Here is a 25,670-nt window from a genome sequence, read left to right on the forward strand (position 1 = left end):
GCGCGGTGAGACGCGGCGCCCACTGCAGCAGCGGCCCGGGAGGAGGCGTGCGGCGGGGCTGCAGCCTCCAGGCAGAGGGAGAGAGCCATGGGGAGCTGCCGCGGAGAAACTCCCCGCCGGATTTCGCCTGCCGGTGGCCTGCTCTGAAGAGAAGGAGAAGGAGGAGGAGGAGGTGGAGGAAGAGGAGGAGGAGAAGGAGGAGGAGGAGGAGGAGGAGAAGGGGCCGTGGCAGCGGCGGAGTGTGCAAGTTGCGCTCTGCCCTTCTTCCCCCCGGGCCCGTCTCCTGCCAGCGGAGCAGCATGCGGACTGGCCCCCGCGCCCCCTCGGATGCGCGCTGCCTGCCGCCGCCGCCGCCCTCAGCGCGCCCCGCCGCCGGCCGCGCTCAGCCGGGCGCTGGATGAGACGGCGGGGGGGGCACATCGCCGCTGCGCTGCCTCCTGCCGCTCCTTCATGCGGGCGGCTGCCGCTCCGCCGGGGGTAGCACCGCCGCCGCCGCCGCTGCCGCCGCCGAGGAGGAGCCGGGCCGCCGCCGCCCCCCCGCCGCGGGGCCCCGCATGGCGTGCTACCTGGTCATCAGCTCCCGGCACCTCAGCAACGGCCACTACCGCGGCATCAAGGGCGTCTTCAGGGGACCGCTCCGCAAGAAGGGCGCCCACTCGCCGGTAACGTCCACCTCCTCGCTCCCTCCCTCCCTTGCCCCCCGCACGGTAGGAGCGGGGCCGGGTGGGGGAGGCCGGACGGGGGCACGGGGACGAGGGGTGCGGGGAGGGAGGCTCCGAAAAGTTTCTCCGTGGGGGGCTCGAGGGGAAAGGGGAGCGGGGGTGGCGCCGAGTGGCGGCTCCCCCCCGAGGAGAGGTCGCTGGAGAGGCTCCGTGGGTGAAGGATGCTCCGGGAGTGGGGGCTTGGTGCGCTGGCACGGGTTTGGGGGCTGCGGAGGACGAGGGAACCGAGCCGGCTTTAGGGATGGATGAACCCCTGCCGTTGGGGTGTTGTGAGCTGCCCGGAGAGCCCCGACCCTAAGCGGAGCGTGGGGGAGTTTGGGGAAGGTCCCGCCTGGCCCCGAGCCGCCGGGCTGCTGGGGTCGGTCCCCGCGGGTCGCTGCAGGGTACCGGGGGGCGCGGGGCGAGCTGCCGTGATCCGGGTGTCCCTGGGGAGCCGGAGCGATGCAGCCTCTCTTCCGCCTCCCGAGGGTGGTGGCAGCACCCCAAAAGCCCCCCGGCTGGGGTCCAGCTCTCCCCGTCACCGTGACGGGTCTGAACGTGCGAAATACTCGCGGGTTGGCCCCGCTACCGGACTTGGTGAGGTGTCGGCGGTGCCCGGACCCCACCGGTGGTCCCTCTGCTTTGGTCCCATCACAGCTGCACCCCAAACGCCTTTGGGGAACTGCGTGTGATGCCAAAGTCGCTGCTTTCCGTTTCTTGGCTGTTGGTGGTGGTGAGAAGTGAAATGACAGCGTCCCGGTGCACAGCTAAAACCCCCTCCATGTCGTCCTACGGCAGCTTGCGGGTCCTTGTCCTGCTGTCCCTTACCCTGCTGCAACCTTTGTGTGCACTGCACTGAATCTGCACAGCGGGTCCCATCCGGCAGCCCCTGGCTGAGCTGTGCCCGTGCTCTCCGACCCGTGGGGCTGAGCCATCCTCGTGCGTGGAACCTCCCGCACGCAGGACAGGTCGGCACCAGACCCTAACAGAGATCTCGCCCCAAATCCGAGGGAGAAAGGAAAAGACCTCAAAGATGTAGAGCGGGAAGACGCTTGACTGTAAATACTTTGTACTGCGGATTTGTGTTTTGTGTCTAACAGAACTTTAGCAGCTGGTGTTCAAGTCGAGGCGAGATGTCAGGAATTACAGTGCCAAGAATAGTGTTATGTCTCAAATCCTTCCCAACTTTACCTTTCTTTCTCACTACGTAATGAGGATGGGCACCACTCCTCTCAGCCTAAATACTTAATGAGATAAATGTACTAGCTTAATTCACCAGCACATCAACATTTTTGAGATAGTTCTGTCAACAGCTGGGAGGAATTTTCGCTTAAATGCTAATATCAGAGAAAAAAAGATAAAGAAATATTCGTTTTGATTTTTCTTATATATATATAAAATATATATATACATATTTTGTGTGTGGAAAAAAAGAAGTAAAAGTTGAAAATAAGCTCAGGTTCACTACATAGAAACATGCTTTCCTGGGAGCTTTACAGAGTCTGAAACAAGTAGCAAGACCACTTTGTATTGCTTTTCCTGATGACAGACTGCTGTTTTTGAGATTAATGTGTGGTGGTTTTACCAGGAATTGAAATGTTTTGCATGGTATTGGACCATTTCTGTAGAATAATAATAATAATTTTAGCATTTCTTAGCTTTCATTCTGAATTATTGAGGGAAAACTTTCACTTCTATGTACACTTTTTATTTTATTTTTTTTTTTTTTAGTGACCGCTATTTGAAGCTAGTCAGGCTTTGAGGTGATAGGCTAAACCCAGAGTAGTGACAGGAATACAGGTATATGATAAATTAATGTTTTATTAATGCTGGGTTACTGTAGGTCTAGAACTCTTTTGCTTTTAAGTGTTTGATATTAGCATTTACTATTGCTTCCATATGTGCTGTTTTCACGTGGGAGTCCAGGTTTCAGGTGAAAAACAAGGAATGCTTTGTTGGCAAACTGGATAATAGTGTGCTATTAAATCCTGAAAGCAGTGATTCTTTAGAGTAATTTGTACGTATCTACAAACTTAACTTTCCAGATCATACCCTCTTGCTCATCAATGTGTATGAAATTGAGAACAGTGAACAGTGAACAACACCTGGATACATGTTTATACTGTGGATGTGGGAGTCATGCATACTGGAATTTAGTACTAATTGAGGTAGTAGAACTGTTTTGAGCATGAAAACAACAACAACCAACACCATACAAACAAACCCTCCATCTATTTGAATTTTCTTTTCAATAAGCTATGAGTTAAACTTGGGACCACTTCTATACTTAATAAGTCATAAACAATTGACATTTATTTATATTGCCTGATTATTTTTTTTTTAATTTATTATAATTTTTATTTTACTTAATACCTCCTCAATATAACTTTGAAAGGTTCAGGTTGTGTCTCACAGTTATTTTTAAAATGCTGAACTTGGAAGTAGCCTTGAAGATTAAATATTATAGCTTGTACCATTAAACAATCTTATATTTGTACACTATGAGCTATCTTATGCATGAGTCTACAAAGTTTTTAATGTATAATATGTATCTTTCTATATTTAAAGTGTTGTATTAACAGACCATGAAATGTCAGTAGACTTAAGGCTATGCTTTCAGAAATGAGAACAGTGGTGAATATTTTAAATACCTTTATCAAATTTCATGGTTATGTGAACAAGGATTTTTCAGTCTGAATATTCCCATAATATTTATTTAGCATACTTTGCTATTATTGTGTTAGAAATAAATCTGGTCCTTCTTCTAGGTATAGAGAGAGACCTTCAGCTGTAGCAGTACTAAGAGCAAGATATGGAAGACTACAAAGATACTGCACTTCATTTGAGCGTGTGAACATGCGGTGACATTGTCATAAGATCACTTTAAAACTCCACCTTCCCTTTGCCCATTTCTGCACACTGGAAAAGAAACTAGTTATGAAGTTGAGGTCTGAAGTTACTAGTGATGAATTTAGAAAGAGTGGAGTCAGAAGCAGCCCCCAGTGAATCACGTACCCACAGTGTTGTGATAGACCTGCACTGGAAAGGGGGTTTAGAGTTTGACCATGGTGCCAGCATTGCTGGGAGGGAAAGGCACTAAGCTGAAGAAAGAAGCTGCTTGTTTTGGAGTAGTGATTCTGTGCTGAAGCTTTTTGGTTTTGCCTGGAGAGTTAAGTTCATGAACATACTGCGAGCAAGTCATAGAAAGCTTTCTGACTCTGAAATTTCTATTTAGTGGAAGGCATTATGATGCAGATCTTGTATTTATTTCAGCCTGTGATGTTGTCTGAAGGATTTCTGAGTCCTGAACAGATTGCCTTGATCAGCATGGTGGTTGTACTTTTTGCAGTCATGGCAAATATACTGTAATGCCCACCGGCAGCCAAACCTGCTCAGAGGTGTGCTGTCACACCCCTGTCACAGAGCTGGCAAAGCCAGCACTGAAGAGGATTTGGTTGTGAAACTTTCAGAGAAAACCTTCCAGGATACAAAAGAAAATGGTACTGGGGATTCAGCAGATGGCCCCCTTGCCTCTGAATCACTTCGGATCCAATGTTGTTAGGGTGCACGGCTCTGCTTGTGGCTTTTTAAGGTGAGCTGTAAACAGTCTCATTTACTACTTGTTATTTAAAGACCCCTTTGTTGTTTGTTTTTTTTTTTTGAAGGAAATAGAAGATTCAGAAAAGCCAGTGCCTTAGCCAATTTCTGACTTGGCTAATTATTTTCCTTCCATTGCTCCCTGCAGCTTCAGCTGAATACAATATTTTTCACATACTTCTTTACGCTGTTTTCTAACAAGGCTGTCAGGCAGTTGCTCTGTTGCACTTAGGGCTTGCCTAATTTCTTTGGGGGGCAGGGGGTGGGAAATGCTCCAGTGTTGCACAGAGCTATCTTTTCAACAGCACAGCTCTCCCCCCATGTCCAGAGGTTCCAGTAGCAATAAATAAGCACCTTGCAGCTACTTGGAAGTAATGACTGTTTAGTTGATACAAAGCCACAAACATGCTGTTGCAGCACTAAAGTGAGTGTAACCAGGACTGAGTAGCACTTTATTACTCTCTGTAGTGGATAGCAACACTGGGCTCTCGAAAACTTCTTAGAAACTGAAGGGGTGGTTGAGGAATTGGGTACTGTAAGTAGGGAACAGCAAGGCCATGGCACAAGCAGCTCTCCCAGTCTGCTTGAGTCTGAGCGGGAAACACTAGCAAGACTGAGTTTGGAGTGAATAGTGTGAGTTTGCTGTTTGCCAGCAGCAAGGAGAGAGGTGTGCCAAGAATGGCTGTGAGAAAGCGATGTAAAAGCTAGATATGGTGCATGTGTACCATATTAAATGTGGTCTAGGTCGCAGCAGATTAAAAGGAGGGAGCCACTGAATGTCCAGGAGATTAGCTGGAAGACCAAATAACTTGGGAGTCTCATATCACAAATCTCTTTTCCCTCAAAGCTGTGTCTGTACCCTCAAAGCTCTAAAAGCAGAGGAGAAGGCTGTGGTGTAGGCACTACTGGGGAGGGGGCACAGGAAGCAAAACATTAAGAAACATAGTAAGAAGTGATTGGTAACGAACCAGAGCTCAAATAAATAACCTAGTTTGGTTAGCTTTGTTGGAAGGGAAGCAGAAATAGCAGAAATAAAACACACCAAAAAACTCCTGAAAATAATGTAGACAGGGAAAAAAAAAAAAAAAAAAAAAAAAAAAAAAAAAAAAAAAAAGAAAAGGACAAATAGGAAAGGAAACAGAAAGCAGTACTTTCATTCGTATGTGCATATGTGTGTATGTGTCAAAAGTCTCTGGCAGCTGCCTTGAGAAGAGGTGATCACAGGTCAGGGGGGAGCCTGTGCACACTGCTGAAAGCATAGAGCAGACACTTCACCCTGTGATACATAGAGCAGATACTGCACCTGCCTGTGCACAGTGGCACACGCATGAAGGGGAGTCACAGATGTGGGAGGGTCACCCTGGTTTACCTATTTCTAGATCATTGCTTCTGGGCACTTCACATATGAGTGGGCTGAGTGTATTTCCTACCAAGCCTAATGCTGGAGAATGTAAATATTTAGGCAGCCCACGCTAAACTTGGAGGTGAACTTATTTCCTGGCTTTATGGTCCTTATTACTGTGCTTTCTGGGGATTTCAGCAGTGCATGAGGGCAAAAACAAACCTTCAGAAAATACAGTAATGTGTTTTTAGCCACATGTAGCATTGCTGCTTGATCGTTGTATTAAACCTATGTTTGTGCTGCCTACAACTTTTGAGCATATTTGGTTTCCAGTTCTGTCAGTGGGCATCTCACTTTGGATATAACATTACAATCAAATTTAATCGTCTTCAACCAATTTCTGCTGGGGCCATTTCCTTCACCCACAATTAGCTGTAATGTTAAACAGGTGCTTTATGTTTTACCGTGCCCTTCCAGCAGTCTAATATTTTTATTGGTCCCTCTATTGAGTTCTTAAAACTAGATTGATGTCTCTCTTATTTTTCATGTGGCAATGCTTGTTTGTCGATTACTTCCAAACTGAGAAATTGCCACTATATCCATTTGCATCCTCACTTGCAGCTCAATCATATTTTACTCACCCAGGGTATAGTAATTTATTTGTTTTTATTCTGAACTGTGTGGAAGTTTGAAAAGAAGATTTTTTTTGTGAAATGAGTGCTTCTGCAGATAGCGGGTTTAGCTGCTAACAGCTCTAAGTGTTCAGGGCTATTCCTTTGCCTGTTCCTCTCCTGCCCTCTGGACTTCTACCCACCGGTGCTGTCCAAGGCCAGCTGTCCTGCCTGCACTGGGGAAGAAATCCCAGCTCCTCACCCTGGCTCAGAGGGCATATTGTTTTCATTTCCTAAGGGTTAAGTAAAGTCAGTAACTTTATTTACACAAATAATTTCACCTGAGACCCCTTGCATAAAAAATCATGGTCAAAAGAATCACATAATCTGAATATACTTATTCCTACCAAAAAGGATTTGTAAGAACTTCTTGCAAAAGTTTGATAAGTGGAGAAGAAAGTGAAAGTTTTTAGACTAGCCAGAATGTAGGTATTTTTCCCCTAAGATGTCTTTCCCTGATAGACTGTATAGCCTCTGGCTACAAGGCTTTTTTTTTCACCCTTTACATTTAACGCTTTACACAAACATTTGTTAAGTCTTTTTATTACATCTCAGTTGATTGTTTTAGAAGACTGAAGTCATTGTTACCTACAAATGGCATTTTTCTCCATAGTGTTAGGAAATCTGTAGGGTGTATTAAGAAGTGTGGAAAACTATTCCCATGTGGAAAATGTTGACTTTTCTGTGGAAAAAATGGAAATGCAAAATGTTTTTAACTATACCCTGAGATACTGTTTAAAAAAAAAATAAAATGCCATTGGTAGTATACTGTAAGAGAATTAGTTTTGTTATTTTATTTTTCTATCCTCCTGTACAAGCCTTGCTTCTTGTATGGATACATCCTCTGTGATACCCTCAAGGTTTTCACTCTCAAAGACAGTGCATCACAATTGTTACAACATACAGCAAAAGCTGCAATCCTTCTTTTAGAGCTCAAGATCTATATTACTGTGAAAGTTTTCATATCACAGTAAAATAAAAAAGTATCAGGGATAATGTATTTAAAGGGTCAAATGAAGTTTGTTACAGGATCAAGCCAGTGGTGAAGACAAGTACAGAAGCATAAATGAGCTGCAGGAACTTGAGTTCCCAACCTAACACTCAGGATCATTAAGGATCCAGTTTGTTTGCCCAAGGAATTCAGTGGTCTTCACTGGGGAAAAACTTTTTGCAAATATACTTGTGTGCAGAACTTCATGTGTCCAAGTATTTCTGAGTAGTGATAAATACATCCTTTAAAACACCTATTTAACATTCATGTCAATGGTTGGAAACACTGTTTTCATCAAGATTTAAACAGTTCCACTTTTAACCTTTGAACTATCAAAACAGTGTATGAACAGTATTCAAGTAACTTGGTTTATGATGATAATCTACATAGATGGTACCAGGGGTAGCTACTGTAATATTAGAGGTAGTATCCAGAGTTCACTCCTGCATTTCTGTATTTTATGTGTGCACGTATGACTGCTTGTCTTGTATAATCAACTACTGCGCATGGGTAACAGATTTGTCATGGCGTATGTACACATGCCTGAAAATGCTGTTCACTGCTCAGACCGTTCTGTATCCAGTTGTAAGACATTTTAATGACATCTTTTTTTTTTGTTTTGTTTTGTTTTGTTTTGTTTTTTTCTTTTTTTGTATTTTTATACTTTACTAAATTTATGTGCATACTGGATAAGATGTAAACGTCATCATCAGAATTTTGTCCCAGTTTCATAGTTATGCATAATGATAATTGGCAAGCTGGTTCAAGTAAAGAAATAAAACTATTGCTCGGAGATTGCATGCAGCTCTGAAACAATTCATACATTAATCAACTCTAGTAGATATCAATTTTTCAATTGATGTTTTCCCTGGATCACATTCTAAAACAGATAGTGCATTTGTGTCAACAGAAATATTCCATCTATATTCTACTCAGACTGAATGGGAGAGATGTATTTGATGTTGTTGAGGAAATTCTCAGTTGTAATCGGCTGTATATCTGCAGCCTGCATTTCCAGCTTAGACTGTAACATGTTAGGAAGGCTTGTGAAACTAGATTGGAAAGCATAAGAACAGACCTTCCTAAAATATAACCTTTGATAGCAAAATAATTCGTAGGTGGGATTTGGAGTTAAAAATCCCATCCACAGAATAGGTGTAACTTAAAATTACAAATAAAATCTGTAGGACTACTGTGATCAGTGGGTCTGCTGGAAATGCCAACTCTTATAGTTGTTAAGCTGTTCTATGCATTTTTAATATAATTTTCAAAGAACAGTTCTCATATTCAATTTCTCATTATTCTAATTTTAGTAGTTTCTGTGGGTTTTATGTGTGATCTGTGCAAACAATTTGTCTATACAAATCTTCATGTTCTCTGTGCTTACCATCAAATCTTCAGAGGAAGAATGAGTTTGTGAAGTGTGAAAAACTCAGACTACTGATGTTTTGTGGGGACAAAAGCAGAAAAAGCTGTGTAATCATGCCACCCTACATTAGACACCTTTCAAGAGGAAAACTGAGTTCAAATCTTGATGTTTTGAGCCCTTGCCTGTGATCACAAGAAGCTTCTGGTGATGCATTACAGGTAGACAGGGAAAGAATTTGCAATGATCCCCCCATCAGTTGCTTGGTGAACATTGTGGTCCGAACGCTGACTAAGGCAGGGGATCAGTGGACTGGATAATTAAAAGTATTTCTCCATGTGGGAAAGGCACTGCTTTTTTCCAGATACTGCTCTGACTGTTCCACCGTGCTAGAAGGTGTAGGAGCAGAATCTGCTGGAAGGCCACAGCTTGCATGACCACAGGTCTGTGCCAAACAGCACCTTTGCACATAGCCATCACCTCACTACTGGGAACTGCTCTGCAGACCTGGTCCCTTGTCTGATGAGGACCAGGTCAGAAATTGCCACACAGCCATTGAGAACTTGTTTTGAAGACAAAATTAAAAAGCACAGTCCTGCAGGTTCCCATAAAGCAAAAGACAAGACACAATGAGATGTGTATACAAGTAGTTTGTGCTTATTCAATAATAAATATGCATCCTGTAAATGTCACTGAATACAAATGCAGCTTCTTCTAGCTGTCTGAATGCTTAACTGCAGACCTTATAAAGATGTACTACTGTTCTTTCTTGATATAGGTCTAAGGTTATTATGTTGTATGCATCTGTGTGGACACTGGCATTTGACTTCTTTCATGTCAGATATACACTTATTTCCCTTCAAAGAAAATCTAGCAAAATGTGGAATGGTAGTTTAGTTAGCGTAATCAAGAAAAGTTAGTACGGTATACAAAGATTTTGAATTTTTGTTGCGTTGATAAATATATCCTTGTTTATTCACTGTGGCAAAAATGCAATGTAAGGAAGGCTGAGCAGTGCTGGAGACAGCTATTTACACACAAAATAAACAACACTAAAAAAAGTTGTTTCTGGAAGTGAGTGATAAATTTTTGTAGTTACTAATAATCAGTAGAGAAATCACATATGTGTGCTCTTTGATGCAGAAATTGTATTCATATCTTATAAAATAAAAATGACATTGGAATGAGTGTTGAGTACATAAAGTAGCTGTTTTTATCTTTTGTTCATATCTTCTGCTGGAGACCTTTTTAGTACTGTAATGTATTGTACACCATGTAGAACAGGGACTTTTTAGTAGACATATATTGTACAACATACGTGTTTTATTGCTTAGCATTATAATAAGTGCATTTTAGAAGTTAAACAAAAAAAAAAAAAAAAAAAAAAGCAAACTCAACATTGTAGTTATTTATCTCAGAAGTTAACTCTTTCCTCAAAATAAACAAAAATCTGTCTCTAAATTTATTCCCTAGAGGACATGTCATATTTGAAAATGCTAATGCTTGATGGAGAAAGATCCACCTTTCTTTTCAGCTGGGTTAATAAATCTGTGCAGCACTGGTTCAGAGCTTCTTATTGAGGAACAAATTTTCCTTTTGTGAAGTTTTCATTTAAAAAAAAAAAAGAGATATTGACAGAATTGGGCATTTAATTCTATAAAGTACATAATTCTTAAGACGATGGCTGAAATACAGCCACGTGCTGTATTAAGACTTCTAATAGGGGAAGGTCTTCTAGCCTGAGTATCTCACACTATTATTTCATCACCTTAAATAATCTCTGACTTTGTAGGTGACTTATTGTGATATCTGTGGGTTGTTGAATCAGCCTTCAAATGTTTATGTTGGTTTGCATACTTGTGCATACTTGATAATTTCCATCAGAAGAGATATTATAAACAGAAAAACAGAAGAAGTTAAAACAAAATGTTTCCTTGGAAGGGGTTTAACCAAGTTTACAGAATGACTTAACAGCACCTGCATAATCTTCCCAGTCAATAAAACCAAAGCCAGAGAAACGTGCTTAAAATGCACAGCAAAAATGTTTTGTTTCCATTGTCTATTCTTGAAGACCCATTCTTTAAGCTATAGAAAATGAAGTTTATTAGGTGTATACACTTAGTAATAATCAAGCTGAAAAATATTTTTTCTAGTTTTTCAAGTTTAGTTTCATCTGTAAACTTAGGTAAGAAGGACCTTGGATGCTTTTCCCTTCTATCAAAATATCATTGCTTGTTCTAAGTTTCCTATGTTTTTTTTTTTTTCTGTTTTTTTTTTTTTTTTTTTTTTTTTTAATCTAATTTATATCTAATTGCAGTAATACTGTATTTCTGACACTCCACAGAGCACTGTCTGAATAATAAAATTCTTATTAAAAAGTGCCCCAAATGTGTATTCTTTGAAGCTATTTTTAGCCTGTGATTGATAATTGCACCAAGCAATACTGTAATCTTGAAGAGTGAAAAAAAATGCAAACCCACCAGCAGCCTCATGCCCACAATCCACAACAAAATAAACAGAGTCAGCGGGTGAGATCAACACCACTGCGATAAATCACTGACAGTCTCTCTTCCCACGTCCATACAGGTAAAGTTCAGATCTTGCCCTTCCATTTGCCTGGGAGCAGGTATATAGATCCTAATTGGCTTCCTGATTGCATGCTAAGAATAATATCTGATTAAGTAATTGTAGTACCTTATGCTGAAGAGTTTTAAATATGTAAAGCTACTCTGAACTGTCTTCTGACAATAAAAAGGTATTGCTGAGCATATGTCATAAAAGGAATTCTATTCTTTTCTATCATTATGTACTTACTTAGTTATGTTTATACTTCTAACCTCTGGCTAATAAGGATGGTGAATGTAGGCATTAGGCATTAGACAGCCTTAAAAAGATTGATGCTTTTGATTACAGCATACCGTATGATAAATTGTAGGGTTCAAATCTCGTACAGAGTTATAAAGGATATGTGGTGTCTGAAGAAACATAGAGGTGTCAATTTTCTACTTGATGGTACTAATATATTTTGATAAAATCTGCATATTAAGAACAGAATGAGCCCTCAAGTATAGTGATTTAGTGCTGCAATTGTACACCGTACTTCACAGTGAGTAGAACAAACAATAAAAAATGTGAATCCTTGTTTTTACTCTGAAGGACATTGAACAAAGGCGCGTAGGCATTGCTGCTGGCAGGCATGGAGATGACTTGGTTTTCAGAAGTGCCTGGAAAAAGGAGAGGAAGGAGGTCTAATAAATGGGAATGGAGAGGTTAATTGCAAAGTAAATGAGTTCACTACAGAAAGCGCTGAGGCTCAGAGCCTCAAAGGCTACATGTGTATTAGTAAACAACACCAGGGGATGTGCCAGGCACTGGAGTTTAATCATCTAGACTATGAAATTGTAAGCACTGTTTCCAGTATACTTGTGGCATGGATCAAGCAGCCCTCTCCTGAACTTGGGGAGGATTTGGGAATTACCACAGGGCAGGGACCCCTGCCAGCACACAGTTTCCATGTGAATACTTGCCTCTGGAAGCTAAGAAAGTTTGACTGCACTGACATGGGCTGTTCAGTGCCAGTTGTCCCCGTTGCCAGAGAATGGTCCTGAGCCCTTTTTGAGAGACAGGCACAGATGTATAAGTGTCTATCTCACCTCAACGTGAGCACCAAAGTTTTTGCCAGTAAAGGCAGGTAAAAAAAATTCCTTCTTCTGTTCTCAACAGTTGAAATCCCACCCCTATATAGGGCGAAGGTTGCTACTCCTAGGGTTCTTCTGCCATGTACGACCAATGCCATATGCCTATGTGAATGGACCATCTCTGACTCCAGCTGAAAATGGGCCCAAACATGTATCATTTCTGTGGTATAAAGGAGAAACTCCTTGCAACCTTGCAAACTCCTTGTAATGTTCTGGAGTTCTCAGAACATTACATCCTCAGCCTATGAGGACTGACTTTATATTTCTTCTAGACACTATATATCTACTGTTTGCATTTTGGGGCAGCAGCAATCACTTTCTCTAGGCACAGTAGCTCCATCTAAGTCTTTCTTGGTCTGTCTGCCTTGATCTTGAATCTTGCTCAGATTCTGGATGTGCTGGAGTCACCCTACAGTTAGCGTTTAAGTCTGCGCAATATATTTGCCCAGGATTTTTAGTTTCAGACTATCCTTCCTCTTTGAGATAACATCAGGTAGTACAGTGGGAAAGTTGTGTAACACATAGGTGCCTGCAGAAGAAGCAAACCCAAAGACATGCCAGAATTGGGCTGCAGATGTTTTTTTGAAAGGAGTTAGGGTATTAAAAGTATCTTGGCATTTGGGATTGCTCAACATTGATGTTTGGCCCATTATGGATTATCCCAGAAGTTATAAGCTTTCTGTGTCTCTGAGTAGGTACAGGACTGCCCTCTGCTCTTTGGACTCCATCATGGGTACAGTTCCTAGAAGAAGCTGTTGAGGCCTAACAACATTTCAGCAGTTACCACCAATTGCAACTTCCCTATAGAATAAAGCGGAACCGGTGCTGGGGCCAGGGCCATGACATTGTGTGGCCATGTCTGCACAGTGAAAGCAGAAGCATCAGAGCCTTACAGACAGGTGACAGGCACTCACAGTGCTTTCCCACATGGCCACACTCTTCTACCTTGAAACAAGGGACCCTTTTCCCAACTACCTACTGGGAACACTGTCCATGCTCTGTTGTTCCCCAAACTATAAATGCACTTTGGGAGAATGATGGGGACCATAACCCCAGATTGTGCTTTGAGCATTGTAAGAATAAAACAGTACTGATAATTGCATACTAGTGCTTGAGCCCATGTCATGGCTCTGTTACTAGAGCGTAACTTTGGCTCCAGCACCCTTAAGCATATGCTGAAGATAGGACTGTACCTTGGAGTGTGTTGTGACATCCAAAGATTGATGAGTAGTGGCTGAATCTTCTGACAGCAGTCTGGTGGGTGGACAAGATGGAGTGGCTGCATTCCTTGCAAACACCATTACAAGTCAGCCTTGTGCCTCTAATAGGTAGAGTACCAGGAAGTGTGACATGCATATGCTAACTGAATGGAATAAAGCTCAGCTTCACTACTCAGGCAATAAGCTTCAAGGAAAAAGAGCAGGTTAGAGAATATTTATGAATCATAATGAGCTTCTCAGAGTGCTTTTCACAGTTCTTCCAAGCATTCTTAACATGCACAGGCAGCAGGAGTACCCAGAGGCCATCAGGTCAGGGCAAGATTTTATCTTGTTTAAATCAATGTGGTTAATCGATTGCAGTTTTCAAGGCTTATTTACACCAGTGTGGATCTGGTCCTCAGATTTTATTTCGACCTTATTTAGAAAGTAATCTGACTAAAGTTAGTGAATACCAGTTAACTAGGACCTTCAGGGTTCAGACATTACTGTGACTCAGTTACAGAGTTTCAATAGAAGGAAAATGCAACCACAGTCCAAATATTAAACCTTTTCCTTTTTGCTGGACTCTGTACCCTGACTTTTTTTAATAATTATTATTTTTTCTGTACTACTGATTGACAAACAATGCTGGTAAATTACAAGCCATGCTGCTATAGCATATATATTCACACAGTCACCAGAACACCTTTCTTGCTACTTAGCAGCTCTTTGATTTGCACACTTCTCTGGGTGCATGCAGTTTGACTGAGAACTTGCTTCCACATTCCTTATCCTCATAACAGATAGATATTTGTTAAGAAGGACAACTCTGGATTTACTCACTGTGGAATGGTGTTGTACTATATATTTTAGATACTCGTCATGCTAATGTCATTGCCACTTGCTTTCAGGATCCAGATTTCCAGGTGGCTTATATCAGATCTAAGTAAAAAGACACATTTAAGGCATTTCTTAATTTTTCAGCAAAGAAAAAGCTCCACAGAAGTCAATCACAACTTTTGCTGAATTAGAAATACAGAGCAGTAATGTGAAATAGTAATCAGATTTAATATCCTCATATTAATTAACATTAATGAATATATTAATATTATCTGAACATCTGAATATTAGGCTAATATACTGTTCTCTGCTGTTAATATTTTTGTGCACAAGTCAGTGACAAGGCTAGTTAACAGCTGTTGACACAGTGATTATTTTCCTATAGAGGACATGTCATTTTTAGGTTTATTTTGGAATTTAACGCATGATATTTTATTAATGATATAAGATGGATTTTCTGGGTTTGTATGTTTAGCTGCCCCATTAGGGATTTCTGTTTTTTTTTTTTGTTTGTTTTTTTTTTGTTTTTTTTTTTTTTGTTTTCTTCTTGGACTGCAGTGTTTCTGTTTTGGTAATTCCCTCTAACATCATATGTACTAGAAACTTGCCAACAGTCATATTCTGTAAAGAAACTGTTGAGCATGATGCTTTTCCAGGCAAGAGGGACTAAAGATTAAAGACTACCTTTGTGTAGTCTTATTCCATTGTGTAACTGTTGATGCCTCCATTAGGCACATGAGAGGTGGATGTGTCTTGCTTTATGATCCACAGTTAGTAAGTATTTACATTGTGATAATAAGTGACGATCTGATAAGTCTGGAAAATTGCTACTAGAAAACTAAGTCTGGAAAAATACATGTAAAGGCATGCCAGACACTTTGTAAATCTGCTATAAGTTTTGTAACTGAAGTGTATATACACAGGAATTCTGATTCTCCTCATGTTGTTATGTCTGCCAGCAGTGCCATGCCAGCTACACGGTGATAGCTAAATGGTCACTTCTCTGTCTCTATCCAAAAGTTCATGAGGAAATCTGCAAGACATCGAAAATGGAGCTGTGAAGGGCTGGATTGTTCATCCTGTCTTTCTGAAAAGTGCAGGGAGTCATCACTGGTTCAGCAGACTGGAGGTGATGTGGAGAACTGCCTCAGGAAGGCAAAAGGGGCAGAAAAATAAGGGAAACTAAATATGCAAAAATAGACACATTTTTTTTTCCCATAGATTTTGTTCTCATACTGATAGCAGTGCTAAAAAAGGCACTTATCCATGGCCAAAGGTCTGCGACATGACAGTAGATCTAAAATAATTGACACAAAGAAGTAACAGATTTGGAAAATGGAATTTTAGTTGTATGTGAGGATATTCTTACTCATTCTTTAGCTGGTTAATGAACTGCTCTACAACTACAACTGGAAATGGACTCTACTGTCTCGTTATGATATTTATCCTACTGGCACTGATTTACTTCCACCCCAAAACACCTGAGAAACAGATACACATTATGTAGGATTGGGGTTAATTTGTGTGCAGTTAGTCTGTGTGTATGCATGAGTTATGGGCAATATAATGGAAGAAAGGCTGATTTCAGCATGCAGATAAGTGATTTGGCTTAGTGCTGTAAATGCCTTCTTTGCATGACTATAATTCCAGTCTTCTTCTCAGAGTGTGTAAACTATAACCTATTGCTCTGTTAGAACTCTTAGTGTATTTACCACAAACTAAAATTCTAAAAAAGTGTAGCTTTTGTCAGGGAAAAGCAAAGGGTACCCCTCTTCAGGTATGATGTTGAGAATGATTTTGTGCAAAGGAAGGAATGAGTCATTAGCTTTTTCAGTTTCAGGACCGCAACTTTTCATGGTAGATACATCCCTAGAAAACAAAGTTTTTAGCCAGACATGTGCATTAATTTATGTCTGATCCATTTGTTAATATTGGCAAAGTGTCACAGGTGCTCTGAGTGCTTATGGCAGGCTGGGGAGAAGAATGCAGCAGCAGGTTGCTGCTTCATCCCTGCATGGAGGGCTGGCATTTGTATACAGTGAGAGCTTGGAAAGGTACATTATTTTCCCCTGTAACTAGTACAGGAATTAATCTGTGCTTCTTGTAATAGTTTCAAGGAGTTTTACTTTCTCATGATTTTCAGTAAAATTTCTTGTAAAAATGTTTATGGAAAATCTCCTATGAAATTACTCTACCATACAGTGACACATCTCACCTACTCTTTCAACATTTTGTGCTGCCAGAGGGATTTAAGAATAAATACTACTACAGAGTACAAAATTAACACATCAAATTAGTGTTAGGCTGTGCACATATAGTGATGGATAATGTGGATTAAGGGATTGATTTGCATAGGCTGAAGCCAAGAATTCTGGTATTAGATCTGCATATGGTAAAGCTGAGATTTCTTGGTGTTATTTTGGTTTATGAATGGCACATAAAAGGTCTTGGATTTTTATTGATTGTATACAATTATATTATTAAATAAATATAGACATAACGTATTAACAAACAATGGCAAAAACAAGACATCAGATTCTTGTATAAAGAAGATAATAATAGAATATGGGTTGGAATCATAAGATTATGAGTAGGAAGGTACCCACAAGTATCATCAAGTCCAACTCCAGATAATACCTGATTTCCACCAACAATTTTGTTTTTCACTAAGAAATACATTTCCATTCCTATAATTACTTTCTGAAGCAAAAAGTCAGATTACCTTCAGATCATTATATCATCTGTGCTAGAAAGTGCTAATTGGGGATTTGCTTACTACAAGGTTTGGCTTGACAGCAAACAAGGTTAATGTTAAATGGTCACTTATCTGAGTTCATTCTACATGATCTTTAAGGTTGAGATATTTAAAGAACTTTAAAGTTAGTTACCACTGCCTGTGTTTGGAATGTGATCCGATGTATGATTAGACTTCTACAAACAAGTTAGAACCCAAAGTTCAGTATCAACAACAGAAATATATGTTTCTAAACTTTAAAATTTGTATTATGCAGGATACTGTAGGCGGTGTGAGTTCATACTCTGGATGGTGGCACTGTTAAAGAAAGTGGATTTGAGGAGTTGGTAACTTTATATATTGAAAATAAACATGTAGTGAAATGTATCAGGGCAAAGAACTGTGTATAAGGTCTAGGATACCCAACACTATCCCTTTAAAGGTTATCATAAGTTTGTTAATTTATCTTTTCTCCAAATTAGATGTGCAAAACACACTGCAGATGTCACTTAATTACTCTAGTTAGAGTTTTTTTTTGTGACTGTTTGCCCTTAGTAGAGACTATATTTTTTTTCTTTTTACTCTCTAAAGAAAAAAGTGTCAAAAAGATGGCAGTTAGACAGTTCAAAATTGGAAATACAGTATTGCTGTGTTTTCTCTTGAAGGAAAACATGTTTTACACATGCACAATGACTTAACTTTTCCTGTTAATTCAGCTTGAACTAAAGGCATTTAATGTTCTCTGATAGAAAGCTTTGAACAAAAATTTGATTGAAGCCCTCCTCACTGCAGCCTGAGGATAGGGGGAGGAACATTGTCTTGTTTTCTCAGAATACTGGAAATCTTGAGGACATCTGACTGCCTCTCTTTCCCTCTGTTTTATGCATTAATATGGTAAAAATACATTCAGCAAGACCAGAGAAGGAAAGGATGGGAGAAAAGCAAGGTAATGAAGGAATGCTTGCTTACTTCCATTGTATCTCCCTGGTTGTTCCTAGAAAGCTGTGTGCTCTGCTCTGAATGTTGCATGATGGCTTAGTGCAGAGTGCACACATGGTGAGCCTGCTAAATGGGGAAGGGCAAAGAGCAGGATGGGAGAAAAAGGATGGACAAGGAGACCAAGACCACTGTGACCCCTTGCTGCAAGAAGCAGCCTGTGCAGGCAGGGTAGAGTAATGCACAGTAGCTGAGAAGTGGACTTGAGAGAAGGTGGTGAATGTAAGAGGCTGTTTGTAAAGCTTCTTACAAACTCTGTACAAACTCAAACTCTGTAAGTTTGTATTTATATTGTTATAAATAGGAAAAGGAAACTGTTTTCACTAAAGCTGGAGAAAGGTGGGATCTCCTTGTAAAATGCAATAGTGTTATTGGAGAGGGAAGGAGTATGTGAGGGGAAGTGAATTTATGAGTTAAAAAATGTATGTTACATTTCCATAAATTCATTTTATGTTAATATTAATAGATAGGTATGGATAACAGTTTCTCACATTAATATGTGAGAACAGTGTTAGTAATATTCATCTGAATCCAGCGGCAGCATATCTACTTTACTTGACACATCCCAGCTCTGATAATTTTAATATTTCTACCTTTGTCTATATGTAAAACTATATGTGCACCTGCATGTTATCTAGCTAGTGCCTGACTTTAGAGAAAAAATAAATAACTAAAATACATTGACCTAGCTAATTAAGGGGAAAATCCTAGCAGATGTTAGGTGGTAGTCATCTGTATAAGATCAAGATAAACTAGTGGGCCTTTGATATCTTGTGTATTATTTAAAAACAAAATATGCCTGAATATTCAGTGTGGACAGTCAGTCTCACATCAGATGCTTTGAGTTTACAAGGTGAGATGTGTCTGGTGCCATGTAACCTCCTTCAGAGCATGACTGTACTAGAGCTTGGAAGCCAGAGTGGGACTCATTTGTACGGGTGCATTCTTGAGCAGCTTGCTGGCTGGACTAATGAAGAGTGGTGGCATGTAATATTTTCCTGGCCACATAGGCATAATTCCATGTCATTAAAAAAAATAAAAATAATAAAAAAAAATCCACTCTCTTTTCTCTCTTTTAACAAATGGGCAAAAGAAGCCCATCTGTGCAAGCATTTATATAATACTTTTTGTAAGCAATTTTTGCATAATGACAAATGAGTAAATTGCATTAAGGAAACTCCCTCTAATGAAGAGTGCTTCTTTCAAGAAACAGCATAAATAAGTGTAAATAAGGCTAATAAAATTTGAGTGTTGGTTTCTAGGACCACAATGAATACAAATGATTTTATTTACAGCTTCTGTTTTTTAAAAAAATACCTTTTTTAAAAAAAAAAAAAAAATATTTTTGTGTGATATACTGCTTTACCAAAACATTAAAAAGAAATAAGGAGAATAAATGTTAATGGGTATTACTACATGTACATGGATTATTTGTATAGTGCTACATGATACATATCCTAGAATTGAAGGGACAGGGGTATATTTGCTAGCATGGTGTCCTTAATTCTGTCATTTATAATGATAGGAAAGTTAAAAAGGTAAATGAAAGGAAATGAAAACTACTTGTTGAAGACAGCTGATAAAAATGATATGAGAGCAAACAGGTGACACATTAGAAAGAATTCCTAGTGGCTGGGGATGACAGAGGAGCTCTTATTTGCACTGTCTATTGTGGCTCTGTGCCTGCCTCCCTTGGATAACTTTAGACAATTCAATTAACTGATACGAGCCCGTTTCATCATCTATAAAAGGTAGATAATGCTTACCCACCTCTACAGCATCTTAATATCTGATTTTTGTAAAGTGCATTGTGATTCTCAGATGAAAGATGCTATACAAGTATTATTATTGCTACTAGTAGAAGTAACAGAACTTGGCATTTATACTGCACTTGCCTGTTCACAGTGCTTTAACATTAACTAATGCATTCCTGCAGTGCCTCTGTGAAGTAAGTACCTATGCATTTTTGGAGATGAAGAAACTGAGCAATTATTTAGCTTGTCCTTTTTTACAGTGGCAGTAAGATTAAAAAAAAAAAAAAAAAAAAAAAAAAAAAAAAAAAAAGGAAAAATCCTAGAGCATAAAGTTCTGTGTGATGATTAGAGCATTTGCAGGAGGTTGTAGACTGTTTTGATTTTTTTTATATCTTTTTTTTTTTTTTTCACACTTAGAAGGACACAGAACACAGCTCTCAATTGCTGGAGAAGTTTTTAAAGCACTGAATTGTGTAAAAGCCTTCCTACTCTTATTGTGTTTCTGAATGTAAAACCTATCAATGTTGGTGTGTGTTTATTTGACCAAGTGCTCTGGCCAAGCCTGTTCCTCCAGGCATTTCAGTGACTAGTTTTGAGGAAACAGGGGAGTTCAGCTGGGAGATTGGTGCTGGCACACAGGGCACATCTGGGCAGGGTCAACGCTCTTGGTGTTTTCTTAGCCAATCTTTTGTATTAGTTTTGGTACCTCCAGGCATAGATTGATCAGTTAAAGGGCTTAAAATCTCCTTAGATCTCTTTTAGGTGCTTAAGAGTTTTTTTTTTTTTTTTTTTTTTTTTTTTTTTTTTTTTAATTTCATTTTTAAATTCATTAAATTTGACTTTTAATAATAAGATGAGGGGGTTGATTTGTCTTTTTTCCTAACTGCACTTTCTTTAATCAGTGATATCTTGGAAAACGGGAACTCTCAGCTACTCATCCATCTTTTTCTGATCAAAGTGCACAATAATAAATAACTATTTGCCTATTGTAACATTACCTTCTTTGGTATGGTCTCAAGAGCTACAGATGTCATCATGTCTGGAGGTGCTGTCTTCAAAAGCAGCTATTTTTCAAGGTGGCAAAATGTCCTTGCTTCAGTGATGGGCTATAAAGCTTAGGCTTTCTTCCCAAGTTTGGCAGGTGTCTAAACATCAGCTAGTGGAAATGACATGTATCTTTTACCTTCACGTATAAATAAAGATTATATGAATACATGGTATGGACTCAAAGAGAAAGCCATGATTTTAATGGATGTAAGATGTAACCATAATCACAGAAACTGTGGCCAGCTTATGAGGATATATCAGGGTTTCATTAATGCACTGTACAAGGTTCTAAAGTATTCTGGTCTCTGCTGAGACCCCTTTAAGCAACAAATTAGGATATGTGATCTGCTGTTCAGAAGCCTTTTCCTAAGACTTCACAGTGAGAGAGTTGCAGTGTGATCACTGCCTTTAGCTTAAGTTCTTCCTTAAAGGTCTCCCACAGTTTTCCACTGAGGAACTGCACTGAACCTCTCCCTTTACCCTACGGACACCCTCCAGTCATCAGGACTTCTACTTGCAACAGAATGAAGTGCAAATTAGTTTTCATCACAAACAGCCTTCAGGCTTTTTTTTTTTTTTTTTTTTTCCTAACAAAAGCTGAAATCAGATTCATTGGGAAAACTCCTTATAGGCTGCAGCGAGCAAGGAGGCCAGTTGTGGCACAGAACAAAGGCTGTTCCATGTATTTGGGATATGTGTAGTTTGGAGTGGGGAGGACATGGCTTTGAAAGCAGAAATTCAACTCCTATTAGTATGCAGACAGTGAACCGCTTATGTAGCACCCATCTAAACGATAGCAAAATGTGATTCAGCGTTTTGTAATCAAAATCAGCTATCCAGAGACATCTCATTTTGTTAAGTGTTGCATTCCTGGGCCATTACTAATAAGAACCTAGGAAATCTGGAGGTGAATGTGCCTTCTTTGTGTCCCAGACAGTAATGATTATCAATAGCAGCAGGCTGCTGAAGTCAGCTCAAATGGTAAGAATGCTTTTCATGAAAACAGTAATGGGTAAAAACAGATTGAGTTTGAAATTCAGTGCAGGCACATGCTTCAGGCTAGCCTGAGAGGTGAGCTGTCTAGAGACCTCTGTGTTACTCACGATGGTGAAAAACTGGAAAATGACTAATCACAAAGCTGGTTAAATGTGCAACAGGCAGACTTGCATTATGTATTGAGACAGTCCTTTTGTTTTCTGCAGTCTGGCAGTTACAGGGTACTGCTGTCTCCCACAGACAAATGAAGGCTCCAAGAATTAATGAAGTGTTATCTACAAAAATTGCAATTAGGTGTAAACTAAGTCCCTTGTTCAAAAAGAAAAACAAAAATGCACAGTAACTATAATGTTATCACAGAGTTTTGTTTGTATTTGTTTTTTGGGATGATGGACCCTTTTAAATGTACAGACATGTCAGCAGAAGTTTTGCCTGTCAAGCCCACAGATATTGAGGTTAAAGGCAGGAATAGAAGCAAGAAAGTCTAATGCCCCATACATACTCACATCTTCCTGCTTTCTTGTTTTACCTTCCCAGTAGAAAGCTCTATCAGATTGTATGGACACCAGATTTGACTTTCAGATTCAGGAAAAGATATTTCTGCAAGAGGTAGGACACATGATTTTCACATACTGTCCATCCTCAGTTTTAGGGATACTATCTCATTATCTGTTGTGGTTTATCCTGGTGGGAAGCTAAGCACCACATAGCCATTTGCTCACTCATCCTCTTCCACCTTAAGAAAGGTAAAAACTCATGGGTTGAGACAGTTTAATAGGACAGAAAAGGAAGGAAAAGTAATAGAAATAATGATGATAGAGTATGCAAAGCAAGTGATACACAATATAATCACCATCCACTGACCAATGCCCAGTCTGACCCCAAGCAGCAGCTGCAGTCCTGTCCACCACAGGCAATCCCCAGTTTTTCAGCATGATGCCATGTATGTGGTATGGGACATACCTTTGGCCAGCCTGGGGCAGTTGTCCTGGTTCTGTCCCCTCTCAGCTCCTGAGATACCCAGTACCCTGAGCTGGTGGAAGGGGATGGGGAACAGGATGTGGCCCTCATTATCCATGAAGAACTGGTTGGTGACCTGCTACAGCACTTAGATGTGCACAAGTCGATGGGGCCGGATGGGATCCACCCAAGGGTACTGAGGGAACTGGCAGAGGAGCTGGCCAAGGCACTGTCCATCATTTATCAACAGTCCTGGCTATCGGGGGAGGTCCCAATCGACTGGCGGCTAGCAAACGTGACGCCCATCTACAAGAAGGGCCGGAGGGCAGACCCGGGAAACTACAGGCCTGTCAGTTTGACCTCAGTGCCAGGAAAGCTCATGGAGCAGATCCTCCTGAGAGTCATCATGCAGCACTTGAAGGGGAAGCAGGCGATCAGGCCCAGTCAGCATGGCTTTATGAAAGGCAGGTCATGCCTGACGAACCTGATCTCCTTCTATGACAGAGTGACGCGCTGGGTGGATGAGGGAAAGGCTGTGGATGTGGTCTACCTTGACTTCAGTAAGGCTTTTGACACTGTTTCCCACAGCATTCTCCTCAAGAAACTGGCTGCTCTTGGCTTGGACTGGCGCACGCTTCGTTGGGTTAGAAACTGGCTGGATAGCCGGGCCCAAAGGGTCGTGGTGAATGGAGCCAAGTCCAGTTGGAGGCCAGTCACTAGTGGCGTCCCCCAGGGCTCGGTGCTGGGGCCGGTCCTCTTTAATATCTTCATCGATGATCTGGACGAGGGCATCGAGTGCACCCTCAGTAAGTTCGCAGATGACACCAAGTTAGGTGCGTGCGTCGATCTGCTTGAGGGTAGGAAAGCTCTGCAGGAGGATCTGGATAGGCTGCACCGATGGGCTGAGGTCAACTGCATGAAGTTTAAGAAGGCCAAGTGCCGGGTCCTGCACCTGGGGCGCAATAACCCCAAGCAGAGCTACAGGCTGGGAGATGTGTGGTTGGAAAGCTGCCAGGCAGAGAAGGACCTGGGAGTGATGGTTGATAGTCGGCTGAATATGAACCAGCAGTGTGCTCAGGTGGCCAAGAAGGCCAACGGCATCCTGGCTTGTATTAGGAACAGCGTGACCAGCAGGGCTAGGGAGGTGATCGTCCCCCTGTACTCAGCTCTGGTGAGGCCGCACCTCAAGTACTGTGTTCAGTTTTGGGCCCCTCGCTACAAGAAGGACATCGAGGTGCTTGAGAGGGTGCAGAGAAGGGCAACGAAGCTGGTGAGGGGCCTGGAGAACAAGTCCTACGAGGAGCGGCTGAGGGAGCTGGGCTTGTTCAGCCTGGAGAAGAGGAGGCTCAGGGGTGACCTTATCGCTCTTTTTAGGTACCTCAAGGGAGGCTGTAGCGAGGTGGGGGTTGGCCTGTTCTCCCACGTGCCTGGTGACAGGACGAGGGGGAATGGGCTTAAGTTGAGCCAGGGGAGTTTTAGGTTAGATGTTAGGAAGAACTTCTTCACTGAAAGGGTTGTGAGGCACTGGAACAGGCTGCCCAGGGAAGTGGTGGAGTCACCATCCCTGGAAGTCTTCAAAAGACGCTTAGATGTAGAGCTTAGGGATATGGTTTAGTGGAGGGCTGTTAGCGTTAGGTTGGAGGTTGGACTCGATGACCTTGAGGTCTCTTCCAACCTAGAAAATTCTGTGATTCTGTGATTCTGTGATGCACCCCCAGCCTCCTCCCTGGGAAGATGGTATGAGAAACATTGCTTTGCAACTAAAACATCAGTGTGTTACCAGCATTATTCTCATCCTAAATCCAAAACAGCAACATAGCAGCTACTAGGAATAAAATTATTCTAGCCTAAACCAGTACAACACCTTCCTGTATCTTTTGAAAATAAGATTCTATTTCTTAAGTATTAGCTGAATCAATAGGATTACCTGCAAGAGTAAAAGTCAAATCATTACTTACAAGAATATAGTCAAAGCAAGAAGACATTAGTTTTGATATAATCCCCATTTCTATTTCTAATGTTCTCCATTTCTTTTTTGGACAACTTATTTCTTGTTTTTAAATCAGCTGTATGAAAAATGCTTGCTTTTTTATTTTTATTTATTTTTTTTTATCAAACTTTAAAACATCTTCTTTGCAAGCAGATAAAAAATATCTGAGTTATGAAATAACATGAGAGTGTTCTAACTGAAGTGAAACTTCACTTTCAAGCTTCTACAATAAGAGATTTTAAAAATCTTGTATAGATGGGCGTAGAATTTTCAGTGTGTATCATTATACTACAGTAAACTGTGTTTAATATTCTCCTGATGTCCAAAAGAGGGTTTTAAACTTTTAACATTGTCTTTAATGTGTTTGCAAGTTTAAACTTATGGAGTCAATTTAATGCATTCGAGGATCCCATTTTATGGAAATAAATAAACATAGCTGCACCAGGACATATTTCTATGGCTATATTTTGTGGTGGATTTTAATTATTTATTATTTATTGATTTTTCCCTATGACCCCTCCTCCATATTATCCAAGCAAGTTAAATTAAGGCATATATTCTGGATAATTACTTCAAAAACTTACACCTTAAAGGAGAGTTCATGCAGGCAAAAATTTAATATGAGTGTTGGTAGTCATCTGAATGTTGACCAAGATATTCTGATTTTATGTTGTATAAGATTTTGGGACAGCTTTCAAATTACTATATAGTAAAGATAATTTGATTTTTATTTACATCTAACTTTTAGCTCATAATTTTTCTTAACAGCAATGTATTTACCTTGTATT

The 25,670-nt window shown here is 40.6% G+C and overlaps 1 protein-coding gene across 1 annotated transcript in view; it reads left to right on the top strand.

Moving 5' to 3' along the window:
* Window positions 1-381: 381 nt before the first annotated feature.
* ZNF804B (zinc finger protein 804B) overlaps window positions 382-25,670 on the top strand; it is a gene marked incomplete at its 3' end in the record, with an annotated part of 239,544 nt that continues 214,255 nt past the window's right edge. The window contains exon 1 of the mRNA XM_082753212.1: window positions 382-662. Within this exon, the coding sequence (XP_082609338.1) occupies window positions 555-662 (108 nt within the window). The 5' untranslated portion in view covers window positions 382-554. The remainder of the gene's footprint in view (window positions 663-25,670) is intronic.

Source organism: Aythya marila (genome assembly GCF_965140915.1).
Source record: "Aythya marila genome assembly, chromosome: 2".
Lineage (NCBI taxonomy): Eukaryota > Metazoa > Chordata > Aves > Anseriformes > Anatidae > Aythya > Aythya marila.